Source organism: Anomaloglossus baeobatrachus, chromosome 9, assembly GCF_048569485.1.
Source record: "Anomaloglossus baeobatrachus isolate aAnoBae1 chromosome 9, aAnoBae1.hap1, whole genome shotgun sequence".
Taxonomy (NCBI): domain Eukaryota; kingdom Metazoa; phylum Chordata; class Amphibia; order Anura; family Aromobatidae; genus Anomaloglossus; species Anomaloglossus baeobatrachus.
The window spans coordinates 44181816-44198174 of record NC_134361.1 but is presented as its reverse complement, the minus strand read 5'-3'; the positions used below and the strand labels follow the sequence as shown (position 1 = coordinate 44198174).

Below are 16359 nucleotides of genomic sequence, written 5' to 3'. Positions count from 1 at the left end.
AGAGGCCGACAACACCGTGCTCGCAGGTGTGTGCAAAGTCGAACATTGCATGACACCCCACTAATTTGAAGAACTGGGGGCTCTTCAGAATGGTGGTAAACCATGCATACTGCAATTCCATTCATTCTTAATGGGACCACCGGAGATAGCTGACGTTGGCTGATCTTAGGCATTCCTATTAGAATGAATGGAGCGCCAGTGTGCATGATCAACCACCACTCGGGAGAGCCTCAGGATCGGTGTAGACCCCAGTGTTCGAACCCCCAGCGATTGGGAAGTTATCTCCTATAGCACAAATAGGTGATAACTTTTGAGAATATCGCTTCAAAAAAAAAATTGCTGATCACCGCCCTAAAGCTTTGCCAGAAATGGTTAGGTTGGTTGTATAAAAAGTTTTTTTTAGAAGTAAAAAAAAAATCTTAAAACTGTGCCAAGAACTCCCCCATTGAACATATTAAGTAACTACAATTTTTGTTTTAAGCCTTGGGAGAAAATGTAGAAACCTCGTGAGTCCAGCCATGCCGCGCTCGTGTACGGATAGATTATCATAGGACAATTTCCCCATAATCTTACTGTAAACATTTCAAGATTTCCATTACAACGAAACACGAACATAAAGTAAAACCTTTTATTAACATTGAATTAACAGCACGGCATCCAAGGAAATGCTTATATTAAAAAGGATAACAAACGTGTATAAATAGGCTTGTGTATGCTCCATTATTACATCAGGTAACTAGCCAGCAGTAGAAAATCATGTGAGCTGAAAAACGGGTCAAAGAGCTTAGAACCTGCCAGATACTGGAAAACTTACATTTACTGGGGTCTATTGTCTCTATAAGAAATATTTATTGAAAAAAATATGATGACTGGTCCTATATGTACTTAAAGGAGTGTAGAAAACCCAGGGTCCCCCTATTAAGAATCTCATCTATTAGAGTGGAAAGTGGCGATAAAGAGCCTTTGTCACTTGGACAAGTGTAATACCTAAGGGTACCGTCTCACTAAACGACGTACCAGCGATTCCGACCACGATATGACCTGGTCAGGATCGCTGGTGCATCGCGACATGGTCGCTGGTGAGCTGTCAATCAGGCAGATCTCACCAGCGACCAGTGACCAGCCCCCAGCGACTTGTGGAAACGATGCTGCGCTTGGTAACCAAGGTAAATATTGAGTAACTAAGCAAAATGCTTTGCTTGGTTACCCGATATTTACCATGGTTACCAGCGCACACCGCTTAGCGCTGTTTCCCAGCACTCGTAGCTAGGGTACACGTCGGATTACTAAGCAAAGCATAGTTACCTGATGTGTACTCTGGCTGCGTCTGCAGGGAGCCAGCACTGGCAGCCTGAGAGCGGCGTATGCTGGTAACCAAGGTAAATATCGGGTAACCAAGCAAAGCGCTTCGCTTGGTTACCCGATGTGTACTCTGGCTACAATTGTAGGGAGCCAGCACTGGCAGCCTGAGAGCGGCGTACGCTGGTAACCAAGGTAAATATCGGGTAACCAAGCAAAGCGCTTCACTTGGTTACCCGATGTGTACCTTGGTTACCAGCGTCCGCAGCTTCCAGACGCCGGCTCCCTGCTCCCTGCACATTCAGATCGTTGCTCTCTCGCTGTCAAACACAGTGATGTGTGCTTTACAGCGGGAGAGCAACGAGCAAAAAATGAACCAGCACTGTGTGTAACGAGCAGCGATCTCACAGCAGGGGCCGGGTCGCTGCTTAGTGTCACACACAGCGAGATCGCCGATGAGGTCACTGCTGCGTCACAAAACCTGTGATTCAGCAGCGATCTCGCTATGTGAGAAGTACCCCTTACAGTGGAGGAAATAATGATTTGATCCCTTGCTGATTTTGTAAGTTTGCCCACTGACAAAGACATGAGCAGTCATTCATTTTAAGGGTAGGTTAATTTTAACAGTGAGAGATAGAATATCCAAAATAAAATCCAGAAAATCACATTGTATAAATTATATAAATTTATTTGCATTTTGCAGAGAGTAATAAGTATTTGATCCCCTACCAACCATAAGAGTTCTTGCTCCTACAGGCACTTAGATGTTCCTAATCAACTGATTACCTGCAGTAAGACAGCTGCCTTAAATGGTCACCTGTATAAAAGACTTCTGTCCACAGACTCCATTAATCCATCAGTCTCTAACCTCTACAACATGGGCAAGACCAAAGAGCTTTCTAAGGACGCTAGGTACAAGATCATAGATCTGCACAAGGCTGGAATGGGCTACAAAATCATAAGTAAGACGCTGGGTGAGGAGGAGACAACTGTTGGTGCAAAAGTAAGAAAATGTAAGAAATACAAAATTAGGTTCAATCGGCATTGATCTGGGGATCCATGCAGAATCTCACCTTGTGGGGTCTCCAGGATCATGTGGAAGGTGAGAGCTCAGCCTAAAACTACACAGGGGGAACTTGTTAATGACCTCAAGACAGCTGGGACCACTGTCACCAAGAAAACCATTGGTAACACATTACGCCTTAATGGCTTAAAATCTTGCAGAGCCCTCAAAGTCCCACTGGTCAAGAAGGCCCATGTGCAGCCGGCCCGTCTGTAGAAGGCCCATGTGCAGCTGGCCCGTCTGAAGTTTGCCAATGAACACCTGGATGATTCTGAGAGTGATTGGAAGAAGGTGTTGGGGTCAGAGGAGACAAAATTGAGCTCTTTGGCTTAACTCAACTCGCCGTGTTTGGAGGAAGAGAACTGCTGCCTGTGACCCAAAGAACACCATCCCCACTGTCAAGCATGGAGGTGGAAAAATTATGTTTTGGGGGTGTTTCTCTGCTAAGGGCACAGGACTGCTTCATCGCATCAATGGGACAATGGATGGAGCCATGTACCGTAAAATCCTGAGTGACAACCTCCTTCCCTCCGCCAGGACATTAAAAATGGGTCTTGGCTGGGTCCTCCAGCATGACAATGACCCAAAACATACAGCCAAGGCAACAAAGGAGTGGCTCAAAAAGAAGCACATTAAGGTCATGGATTGGCCTAGCCAGTCTTCAGACCTTAAGCCCATAGAAAACGTATGGAGGAGCTGAAGTTCTGAGTTGCCAAGTTTGCCAATAAACACCTGGATGATTCTGAGAGTGATTGGAAGAAGGTGTTGGGGTCAGAGGAGACAAAATTGAGCTCTTTGGCTTAACTCAACTCGCCGTGTTTGGAGGAAGAGAACTGCTGCCTGTGACCCAAAGAACACCATCCCAACTGTCAAGCATGGAGGTGGAAAATTTATGTTTTGGGGGTGTTTCTCTGCTAAGGGAACAGGACTGCTTCATCGCATCAATGGGACAATGGATGGAGCCATGTACCGTAAAATCCTGAGTGACAACCTCCTTCCCTCCGCCAGGACATTAAAAATGGGTCTTGGCTGGGTGTTCCAGCACGACAATGACCCAAAACATACAGCCAAGGCAACAAAGGAGTGGCTCAAAAAGAAGCACATTAAGGTCATGGATTGGCCTAGCCAGTCTTCAGACCTTAAGCCCATAGAAAACGTATGGAGGAGCTGAAGTTCTGAGTTGCCAAGCGACAGCCTCAAAATATTCATGATTTAGAGATGATCTGCAAAGAGGAGTGGAGCAAAATTCCTCCTGACATGTGCGTAAACCTCATCATCAACTACAAAAAATGTCTGACAGCTGTGCTGCCAACAAGGGTTTGGCCACCAAGTATTAAGTCTTGTTTGCCAAACGGATCAAATACTTATTTATCTCTGCAAAATGCAAATACATTTATATAATTTGTACAATGTGATTTTCTGGATTTTATTTTTGATATTCTGTCTCTCAATGTTAAAATTAACCTGCCCTTAAACTTATAGACTGTTCATGTCTTTGTCAATGGGCAAACTTACAAAATCAGGAAGGGATCAAATACTTATTTCCTTCACTGTATTTTCCCTGTGAGGGTACTGTAGAGGAATGTAACACTTGCTCTGAGGTTCCCATGCATTTCATGGGGGATGTTCCTGGATGCTAGCATTGAGTCACGTTGCGACCACCTTAGAATTGGGATTCATTGTGCATACATGACCTTGGCTGGTAATCTCTGGTCGATTTTCAGGGTTGCTGGTACAATTTTTTTTATTATTATTTATAAAAACCTCTTTTTAGTGATTTTCTACAGAACTATTCTGTAAATTCACAGCAATGGGTTCCCTCTATTCAAAACAGCTATGAAGTGGGTTCACTCCAAACTCTTAAGACCCTTCTTCAAATATTTAAGAAAAAACGGTTAAACACGCACCAAAATTTAAATTTAAAAAAGCAAGCGTGTTAACTGCCGCTTATCAGTACACCTGATGGTTCCTCCTCCAATGACGCGAGGAAGGAAATGATGGCTTAAAGCCCCTATACATATTATATAACTGTGTGCCGAAGGATCGTTCATCCGTCAGCTATCTTCCCCATGCACCGGAACGCTGAACTTGGCCAAGCACTTTTGGGTTCTCGATGAGAGATCCCCTACCAGCCTCATCTGTCCTCCTTCTCATCAAGACTCTTCTGGCACCACATCATCTTCTGGAGAACAAAAAGGTTGGCCACTGGATGTCCAACAGGCCAGATCTTATTTCCCCCCACGTTACCTGTTGGGGGAAGAGTAAAGGCCCCAATACACGCTATGATTTATCTGACGATCTGTCGTCGGGGTCCCAGTTTTCGTGACGCACTTCCGTCATCGTTAGCGACGTCGTTGCATGTGACACCTACAAGCGACTCTGAACGATCGCAAATAGAATGAAAATCGTTGATCGTTGACAAGTCGTTCAGTTTCAAAATATTGTTCGTCGTTTGGAACGCAGCAGACATATTGGTACGTTTGACACCCTGCCAACGACGAACAACATCCACACGACCGCCTTGGTCAAACAATATATCGCTGATCGATGTAGCGTCATTTGTGAGATGTGTACGTGTGACCACTACTAAACGACCTATGAGCGATCTTGGCAAATCGTAACTACGATCTGTCACATCGTTTAAGAGATGGTCAGATAAATCGTAGCGTGTAACGGGGCCTTAAGACTCACATACACATTATATTGTTGGTCAATCCCACTGACATCGGAGGGCTCAGCCAACTTTACTTCTATGCTTATGGTGCGTTTTGGATTATGTTCACACTGTCGGCAGTGCATGTTCTAGTGTAAGTGCCAAGAAAACGTCCAACTTCTTTGTCAAATGTAGCCATAGGTCCCGATTTACCCAATGGAGGCTAAAAAAAGTGTCCTTTTGGGCTCCATCAAGACTGTATTTATCAGTATTCCTTTTTTTACTGTAGAAATGAGCACAGTTGAATGCACTTTTCCATACAGAAGTTTCCCACAAAAGGAAAAATAATACCATCTATTTTAAGATATTTTTTTTTAATACCTCTGTGGAAGGTTTAAGGTCCTGTGCACACTGAGTTTTTTGAGATATCTGCACCAAAAAATCTGCATGACTATACTGAAGTCAGCAAAGACTATGAGATTTCTGATGTGCTGTGCGCAAGTTGCTTTTTTTTTCCATGCAGATTTTGGTGCACAAAAAAATCTGCAACGTGTCTATTGTAGGGGCATTTTTTTACTGCGTTTTTCAGCCCTTCCAGCCACTGACTTCACTAAAAAAGCACAAGGAAAAAAGCGCACCATGCGTTTTTTTGGTGCGCTTTGCTGCCAGAAGTTGCAGATTTCATGTAGACAATTTTTGCACCAAATCTTCAGCGTGTGCACATATCCTAAAGAGCACCAGTCACTTTCTGAAAAAATTGAGTTAAATATTTTTGCTAAACTCACTAAACTCTCCTGATTCTGACCCTGTTTTCCGTTTTCTGCTGCGTCCCTCCATTGCAGAGATATTAACATTTGTTGCTTTTGAAGCACACTATGTGAAATCTCTGCTATTAGTTCAACTAGACGTTTCTTCAGAGCGTTCTCCGGGGTGGTGCGCTTTTATCCCTCCTTCCGTATTGCTGCCAATCACACCTCAGCACCATCTGAGACTGAAATGCTAGATAAGCTTCTGAATTGTAATTGGGAGCAATTGGGAAAAAGAGGTGAAAAAACACACCCCTAGGGAAGACTATGAAGAAACGCCCAGTTGAACTACAGCAAGAGATTTCACATACTGTGCACCAAAAAAACCAAATGTGAATATCTCTGCAATTGAGCGACGTAGCGCAAAATGGAAAAGAACGGCAGAATCAGAAGAGCTCAGGGATTTATAAAAGGTATTTGCCTCAATTTTTTGAGCAAGTAACAGGTTCTCTTTAACCATTTGTGTGAGTGGAGCTTCATGTACACACATGGGAATTGTTGACCAATCCATCAGTATCAGTAATAGTAGAAGTGACTTATGATCACATGTGTTCAAGCAAATTATTCTCCTTTCCCCGGTGAAATATGGATGATTATGGTGGAATCGGCATCAGCAGCTGTCTGCCGAATAAGAGTTTGGCTGGCAACTATCTCAAATCTACGGTTACCTTTCGAAATGACCATGACCGATAATGTGGAGAAGCATGCATTAGGGCCTCTATGACATGTCCCGGTAGCACCGCACAAAATCCATTAATCAGTTGCCTAAATTGTCAATTCCGGTGACAACAGGGCCACCCTACCGTAGGTAAAACAGCGTGTCCCGCTCAGCAGATGGGCCAAGATGCATCACCTGAGTGGTTCAAGAAAAGCATCTGTGAGCCACGCTCGGTCAGGTCGTGGGGTTGTACCCGCTGGCACAGCCCAAATTGGGGAATTAAAAACTATCCTAAAATATAGGGTCTGGTTCCCATGAGCCAGAACCTATGTCCAAAATAATGAAACACAACTTTATCTCTACGAATGTTTCTAAGAAAGGAAGCCACCATCTAGAAACATGAGTAATGTCCTCAGACGTCTCGTGAAGTCTTCTGCACAGTCTGTAAATAGAAGTAACACTTTATAATTGAGAATATCGTGAACACTTCACACAGTCCTTCATCAGAACCGGGGTTCTGAGGAGCAATGTTTAGTTGTAGGCATATTGTGCTTTCTGGGACAATGGCTAATGCAGAAGAAGTTGTCATTGTATCAGAGGCATCAGGTCTGTGACATGCTGCGTTTTTAGAATAATGAGTGGTGAAGATGTGTGACACCAAGGTGGTCCTATGACCCAATGTCTCCGGATCATCACTTTCATAGTAATTTTGTTTTTTCATCCATCCATCTTGAGCTCGTTGGGTTTTCTTGTGCTTGTTGACCTCCTCCCCTCTATAGGTTTGGAATATTTGCCCGTCACGCATGTTCCAGAATCTGCTCCGGCTCCTCATTGCTGATCTCCAGACCGTTCTTTCTTATGAGAGTTTGTTTCTGAAGTCCCTTTAACTTGAACAGCAGATCTCGAATAAATGCCTAGAAAACAGTAAAGATTTATGCTCATGATCAGCAAGTCAGTGGTAAATCTCATAGCAAACAATATCATTGAGGAATCGATTCATCTCCTTAGGCTACATCCGCTCGTTGCGTTTTTTTGTCGCGTTTTTGGTGCAGTTTTGTTGTCAGAACTTTCTGACATTTGACTTCCCAGCAAAGTCTATGAGAAATCAGATTTGCTATGCGCACCTTGCAGTTTATTTGTCAGCGTTTTCTTTGACAAAAAAGATGCAGCATGTTCATTCTTCTAGCGTTTTTGTCAACATTTGTCACAAAAAAAGCATAAAAAACGCACCAAAAATGCACCTACATTACAAGCGGGTTTTTCTTTACTTTTCCAGGCTCTCTCTGGCAAGGTGCAGTTTTGGTTGCAGTTTGGGTGCAGAAAAAACTGCAGCGTGCGCATGTAGCCTTAGGATGCAACTCTCTGGGTCTGTGTTACAGCCATAGCTATGTTTTGTTGGCAATATTTTATTGCACATATGAAAAACGTGTATTATTTTTTTTATTCGGGGAGAGGGTAAAATGAAAAAGAAACAAACAAAATAATTCTGAAAATCATTTGCTTCTTTTTTTTACAGTGTTCACATTGGAGTAAAAAGTGACTTATTAATAGTGATGAGCGGGCACTACCATGTTCGGGTGCTCAGTACTCGTAACTAGTGATGAGTGGGCACTAACATGCTCAGGTGCTCTGTACTCGTAACTAGTGATGAGCGAGCACTACCATATTCAGGTGCTCTGTACTCGTAACTAGTGATGAGCGGGCACTACCATGTTCAGGTGCTCTGTACTTGTAACTAGTGATGAGCGGGCACTACCATGCTCAGGTGCTCTGTACTCGTAACTAGTGATGAGCAGGCACTACCATGTTCAGGTGCTCTGTACTCGTAACTAGTGATGAGCGGGCACTACCATGCTCGGGTGCTCAGTACTCGTAACTAGTGATGAGTGGGCACTACCATGTTCAGGTGCTCTGTACTCGTAACTAGTGATGAGCGGGCACTACCATGCTCGGGTGCTCAGTACTGGTAACTAGTGATGAGCGAGAACTACCATGTTCAGGTGCTCTGTACTCGTAACTAGTGATGAGCGGGCACTACCATGTTCAGGTGCTCTGTACTCGTAACTAGTGATGAGCGGGCACTACCATGCTCGGGTGTTCAGTACTGGTAACTAGTGATGAGCGGGCACTACCATGCTCAGGTGCTCTGTACTCGTAACTAGTGATGAGTGGGCACTAACATGCTCAGGTGCTCTGTACTCGTAACTAGTGATGAACGGGCACTACCATGCTCGGGTGCTCTGTACTCGTAACTAGTGATGAGCGGGCACTACCATGCTCGGGTGCTCAGTACTGGTAACTAGTGATGAGCGGGCACTACCATGCTCAGGTGCTCTGTACTCGTAACTAGTGATGAGTGGGCACTAACATGCTCAGGTGCTCTGTACTCGTAACTAGTGATGAGCGGGCACTACCATGCTCAGGTGTTCTGTACTTGTAACTAGTGATGAGCGGGCACTACCATGCTCAGGTGCTCAGTACTTGTAACTAGTGATGAGTGGGCACTACCATGCTCAGGTGCTCTGTACTCGTAACTATTGATGAGTGGGCACTAACATGCTCAGGTGTTCTGTACTTGTAACTAGTGATGAGCGGGCACTACCATGCTCTGGTGCTCTTGCTCTGTACTCGTAACTAGTGATGAGCGGGCACTACCATGCTCAGGTGCTCTGTACTCGTAACTAGTGATGAGTGGGCACTACCATGCTCAGGTGTTCTGTACTAGTAACTAGTGATGAGCGGGCACTACCATGCTCGGGTGCTCAGTACTCGAAACTAGTGATGAGTGGGCACTACCATGCTCAGGTGCTCTGTACTCGTAACTAGTGATGAGTGGGCACTACCATGCTCAGGTGTTCTGTACTAGTAACTAGTGATGAGCGGGCACTACCATGCTCGGGTGCTCTGTACTCGTAACTAGTGATGAGTGGACACTACCATGCTCAGGTGCTCAGTACTCGTAACTAGTGATGAGTGGGCACTACCATGCTCGGGTGCTCTGTACTCGTAACTAGTGATGAGCGGGCACTACCATGCTCAGGTGCTCGGTACTGGTAACTAGTGATGAGCGGGCACTACCATGCTCAGGTGCTCAGTACTCGAAACAAGCAGGTTGAACGCTTGTTCGGGCAATCAACTACTCGATTCCAGTACTGAGCACCTGAGCATGGTAGTGCTCGCTCCGCACTACTTATTAACTTAATTCAGTTCAATTAAGGAAATAATATCTTTACCCACTTTTTTGTTTTTATACTTTTGTGCAATCTAATTAATTTTTTTATACAGTAATTTGTTTTCGTGTTGCCAAATTCTGAAATCTGTAGCTTTTTTTATTTCCTTTTTGCTGGATGAGTTGATACTTTCATTGGTGCAGTTTTTGGGGTTTATGTGATTTTTTCATCACTATGCATTCCATGCTTTGAGGGTATTTTCGTTTATTTTTGCATGGTATTTATTGTATGGGTTAAATAATGAAACATTTTTATAGTTTGTCATTAGTGGTGGGAGAATAGTAATTATTGGTGTTCGGATTATTCGTAACGAATCCCAAGGTTCTATTCCGGTATTTGTCACCAATAATGAACCTAATGAAAGATTACGGGGAACCCGAGCATTTTTCCTTTTCTCTTATGTGTATGGGCACCTAAAGACAAGAAAAATGTCCATAGGAAGCAAATGATAACTTCTGTCTCATAAATGTAACAACATGAGCTATTTTTGTTGTGTCAGTTTTGTGACAAGTTACACAATCAATTTGCAGTGAAATCTTAGCCAAAAGCCTTATTGGAATAGTATTTGGAAAATCCCTCCATATGTGTCATGAACAACAATGCCCAAATGACTCCTATGAAGTTGGAGGTATAGGGAGGTGCAGTGAAGGGTCTGGCACCTCTGGGGAAGCCCCATTACCATTCTCTACAAAACATGACTCTAAAGTGTCTCTTCATCTATAAGAGCAAAACGTATAAACGTCAGCGTCAGTCACGTTTCTTCTGCTAAAGAATGTGGCCTTTTAATGGGAAATCACCATCATTTATATTTACCAACTTCCTCAATGTGAGCAATGTACATATGATGCCAAGAATGTGTCTGCTCACACTAGTTATGGGGGCACCCTGCTGACACAATAGAGGACACTCTGCTGGCATTGCTTATGGGGGCACCCTACTGACACTATAGAGGACACTCTGCTGGCATTGTTTATGGGGGCACCCTGCTGACACTATATAGGAGACTCTGCTGGCATTGCTTATGGGGGCACCCTGCTGACACTATATAGGGCACTCTGCTGGCATTGTTTATGGGGGCACCCTGCTGACACTATATAGGAGACTCTGCTGGCATTGCTTATGTGGGCACCCTGCTGACACTATATAGGACACTCTGCTGGCATTGCTTATGGGGGCACTCTGCTGACACTATAGAGGACACTCTGCTGGCATTGCTTATGGGGGCACTCTGCTGACACTATAGAGGACACTCTGCTGGCATTGCTTATGGGGGCACTTTGCTGACACTATAGAGGACACTCTGCTGGCATTGTTTATGGGGGCACCCTGCTGACACTATATAGGACACTCTGCTGGCATTGCTTATGGGGGCACTTTGCTGACACTATAGAGGACACTCTGCTGGTATTGTTTATGGGGGCACCGTTTTGACACCCCCAGGAAAGACTATGGCAAAGAAGATTTTAATAAAGGCGCTTAAGGGGAGCAGACATAGAGCCCCGGTGCCTGTGGGGTCACAGAATTCTTTCTGCCACATAAAAAACACCAGTATCATTAGGCCATGACCTAGATTTAGATTATTTGGGGCACTTAGGTTACTCCTCTGACATTGTGGTATTATCGGATCTCTTCTGCTTCTAAAGGGAGATTCTGCTAAGAATATTTTAATAGAAAATCCCTGATATCGCACTTTCCTACATGACATTTAGGCCCGTGTCACATCAAACAATGCATGATCCCAGGACTCCTACATAGATGTTGTAACAGGAATAGATGTGATTTCCTTTGGTGGCCCAAATTCTGCTGACGGGGTCGGGTAGTGATGTTCTGCTCCTACAAACACACCCTTAACAGGAAAAGGTTTATGCTCGGGGTACAGGGAGTCAATTTATCAGTGCCAGGCCGGAGGAAACCGCCTAGACAAATAACACAGCGCAGACGCATTTCACAGGCGAATGTTAAACCATTACTGTGGAATCTGACGAGCTGGTAATAATCTGTGCTGAAACCCAGTCTGAACAAGGAACAGACTGTACATTGCCCCCATGTAAACACCGGCCCGACATTTCTCATAACCTACAGCTCCGTCTGTAATAAGGATTGTCACTAAAGACAAATGTGTAATGTAAGAGCACAAAATAGCAAGAATATCGCCATAACATAATTTATACCTGCTGACAATATTTATGAACCCTACAAAGAATCAGACATGTTGAAAGCCGATATGCCTAATCATTTTTTTTTCTCCAACATCTGACATTGGGAGAGTAAGGACACCTACATACCCTATAATGATTGGCCAGTTCCACCAAAATGATAAGATCCTCCCAATTTTTTTTGGGCACCTTGAGGTGAGTGGGTATACTGAAAAAAAACATTAAACCTAATCCTGAATAATAAGATATCTCGATATTTGTTAGTCTGTAGGATTTTCTGCATTCCTGATGATTGGCTAAATATTCAGTCTACCAAGGGATAGGGTTTAGTTAATGCGGAGGGGATTACAAATCTTTTTGTTCTACAGCAGACAATGGAAAGGGGGGAGGATCCTGCTGCAGTCAGTTGTTTAATAAGCAGACACAGGATAGTAAAGAGGAGGAGAATTGGTTTCTTTTATATTTCTGTTTGATATCTGTATTTCGAATACCTTTCCAGAAAAATGCAATTTATGTGAAAATGAATGGAAGCAAACTAAACAGAAGAACCCCACTGACTATAATGGGGAATTTCAGGGCCCCATATTGGCAAGATTTTTGGGCTTCCTTGAGACTCCGCCCAGGCTCCACCCCAGTTCTGCCTCCGCCCCTCAAACCTTTCACAGTCTGACCGCCACCCATGGAAAAACCTGTGTGTGTATATATATATATATATATATATATATACATATATGCCGGTGGATATATATATATATATATATATATATATATATATGCACACATAGTCATGGCCAAAAGTATTAGCACCCTTAAAGTTGTTCAAGAAGTATTTCCCTTAGAAAATTAATCATACACCCCCTACACTGCCCCTCTACACAATACATCCTCTACATCGCCCCTCTTCATAACATCTCTCGCACACTGCCCCTATGTATAATATCTCCCACACACAATGCCTCTCTGTATGATATCCCCACACACCACCCCTCTGTATAATACCCCCCCACAAACTGCTTCTCTATATAATATCTCACACACACACTGCTCCTCTATATAATATCCCCCACACACTGCCCCTCTGTATAATATCCCCCAACAATGCTCCTCTATATAATATCCCCACACACACTGCTCCTCTAGATAATATCCCACACACACTGCCTCTCTGTATCATATCCCCCACACACCAGTCCTCTGTATAATATCCCCCACACATTGCTCCTCTATATAATATCCCCCACACACTGCCCCTCTGTATAATATTCCCCAACACTGCTCCTCTATATAATATCCCCACATACACTATTCCTCTATATAATATCCCCCACACACTACCTCTCTGTATCAAATCCCCCACACACTGCTCCTCTGTGTAATATCCCCCCACACATTGCTCCTCTATATAATATTCCCCCACACACTGCCCCTTTGTATAATATCCTTGGTTTCACTTTGTTTAGCAGAACAAAAAAGTTCATAACATCTCATGAATATTGCTGTTTAAGCTGCACTAAATAAACCTTCCATCAGCCATAGGAAAAGGTAAAGTATGTCGGAGTAGCCACATTAAAGCCCCCCCGTGTGCATTATATTAGATTTTTACTTGAGACTGATCATCCCTTTAATGTTTTTCGACATTCTCAGAAAAATGGTTCAAATCAGAGAAAAAAAATAGAAAACTATAAAGCAACATTGTCACAAACCACCGGGGGGGTCACTCAGAAATCCCCCGCGCTGGCTACCAGTACGTCACAATCGGGGGGTAACAAGTGGGGGTCACCCCTCCTTTATACCTCCCGACCGACAGACAGAGCACGTGACGCGCTCTCTAGCGCCCCTCTTATAGTCAGGCCAATTATGGAATTGCCCGACAATAAGCAAGGAGGCCGCTATACTACTTATGCCGATTATTGAAGGGTCCCCGGTGAGAGTAAGGTATATATTCCCCCGACCTCCGCGGGCGGAATATATAAAATCTCCCCGAATCTCACTGGCCTCCCCACAATAATCCTTGGCACAATTCGCTGCCACCAACCGATTTACGGTAACTATTAGCCGAACACACAGACGTGGGATTCAAGATCGAGATAACAGAACAGCCCAAGATTAATTATATAATTTAATCAGCCTAAAGCACACTAGAACTACAATATATACAATAGGGAATCTACAGAATATACATATGTCAGAGTACAGTTACAATCAAAGCATGGGTTACAAACAGGTATACACAGTTCCAGCAGTTACCTTGTTGCGTCTGGCCACAGGGGGGCGCTGTAGACCAGGTTTCCAGGAACTCCCACAGATGTTTCCTACACGTGACCCCCAGCGAAAGAACGCTGGAAAATGGCCGAAGTAGGGTTATCAACCTGGGCAAATCCAGGTCTCCTCCTACCTTCGTGACCTCACAGGGAGCACTGCTCCACCCCTGGCTTGAGTTATGGACAATATCCCAACATGGAATATGGGCCATAACTTTGCCTGGGAGCGTCGTAGGCGGACGCCAACGCCCTCATTGTGACAGTTATGAATTTAGCTACGGAACGAGGGGACTCATGACCTGTCTGCCAGTTCCCCATTGGCTGATATCACGCCTGGGGCATTTCCCAATGTCCTGCTCCCATAAAAAGGGTGTGCCGGCATCGTCCGCATGCAGAGACACCATTTTTATGGTTGCCATATTTATCGGAAATATGGCTTGCGAGATATGAACCATTTTTTACTGGAGTCGTTCTGTCTGGCTATTTCCATAGCCTTGCTAACTAGCTAGCAGCTCCTACTACAGGGTGACGGCAGGGAGTCATCCTGTGTCCATTGTTCCCACACCACCTAATTTCCATATCACAGGACATGGCCATGGAGGTGTAAGTGGAACACTGAGAACAAGAAGGGAGGGGGCACTGCCAGGGAGTGATGAGGGATTATGACTGGAGTCATAATTCATCTTCATATCCCGGGATTTGCCTCACACCTCCCCCCTTTTGAGGGCGCTAGGGGGCAGCACACTCCGGTGTTCCCCCGTGCGCCCGTCTGCGACCTCTCCTTGTCGGGACAGCCCGTCTGCGTTACCGTGGTCACGGCCCCTTTTGTGGCGAATGGTGAAGTTGTATTGCTGGAGCGCAAGGCTCCATCGCAACAATCGCCCATTCGTCCCAGAGACGGTGTGCAACCAGCTGAGGGGATTGTGGTCCGTCTCCACGATGAAGTGGCGCCCGTATAGATAGGGTTGCAGACGCTGCAGGGCCCACACTATGGCCAGGCACTCCTTCTCCATCGTGGAATAGGCAACTTCCCTTGGTAACAGCTTCCTGCTCAGGTACAAGACTGGGTGCTCTTGGCTCGCAGAGTCCACCTGGCTGAGCACCGCACCGAGGCCGAAGTCACTGGCGTCGGTCTGTACTACAAACGGCCGCGTGAAGTCGGCTGCCTGTAGCACGGGCGGGCTGGACAGGGCGTCCTTTAGGGCCCGGAAGGCTGTCTCGCAGTCCATTGTCCAATCGACTGCAGAGGGCAGCTTCTTCTTGGTGAGGTCCGTCAAGGGCTTTGCCAGGCTACTATAGCATGGAACAAACCTCCTATAGTACCCAGCGGTCCCCAAGAAGGACATCACCTGCTTCTTGGTCCTGGGGGTGGGCCAGGATGCGATGGCTTCCACTTTCTCAGGCTCGGGCTTCAGTGTTCTCCCACCTACCCGGTGACCGAGGTACTGGACCTCGCTCATGGCCAGCTGACACTTTCCCGGCTTGATGGTCAAACCTGCCCGGTGGATCCGCCTGAGCACCTGTGCTAGATGCTCTAGGTGGTCTTCCCAGGTGGGACTGAAGACGGCAATGTCATCCAGGTACGCGGCCGCGTACCCTTCAAGTCCCTTGAGCAGGGTGTTGACCATCCGCTGGAAAGTGGCAGGGGCATTCCTCATCCCGAATGGCATCACCGTGGACTCGTACAGTCCAAATGGGGTAATAAAGGCAGAGCGTTCCCTGGCCTTGCGAGTCAGGGGGATCTGCCAATATCCCCGGCTCAGATCCATGATGGTCAGGTACTGAGCCCCGGCCAACTGATCGAGCAGGTCATCGATGCGTGGCATTGGGTACGCATCGGCGACCGTGACAGCATTGAGCCCCCTGTAGTCCACGCAGAACCGAGTGGTTCGGTCCTTCTTAGGGACGAGGACTACAGGCGAGGCCCAAGCGCTGTTGGATGCCTGGATCACCCCCAGCTTCAGCATCTCGTCAATCTCCTGGCGCATGTGTTGCTGCACCTCCAGGGAGACCCGATATGCTGAACGCCGGATCGGGGGATGATCCCCAGTGTCCACGTGATGGACAGCCAAGTCAGTCCTTCCGGGCTGGTTGGTAAACAACCCCCGGAAGGGGAGGAGGGTGGCCCACAGCTGGGATCGTTGGTCTTCCAAGAGCTGGTGGCCAACCTCCACATCCTCAATGGATCCGCCTGCCCTAACCTGGGCTAGCATATCCAAGAGGGTTTCCGCTT

At 45.7% G+C, this 16359-nt stretch overlaps 1 protein-coding gene across 1 annotated transcript in view; it reads right to left on the bottom strand.

The window, feature by feature from the left end:
- Positions 1-614: 614 nt before the first annotated feature.
- PPP1R14A (protein phosphatase 1 regulatory inhibitor subunit 14A) overlaps positions 615-16359 on the bottom strand; it is an 83690-nt gene continuing 67945 nt past the window's right edge. Inside the window, exon 4 of the mRNA XM_075323663.1 lies at positions 615-7393. Within this exon, the coding sequence (XP_075179778.1) occupies positions 7277-7393 (117 nt within the window). The 3' untranslated portion in view covers positions 615-7276. The remainder of the gene's footprint in view (positions 7394-16359) is intronic.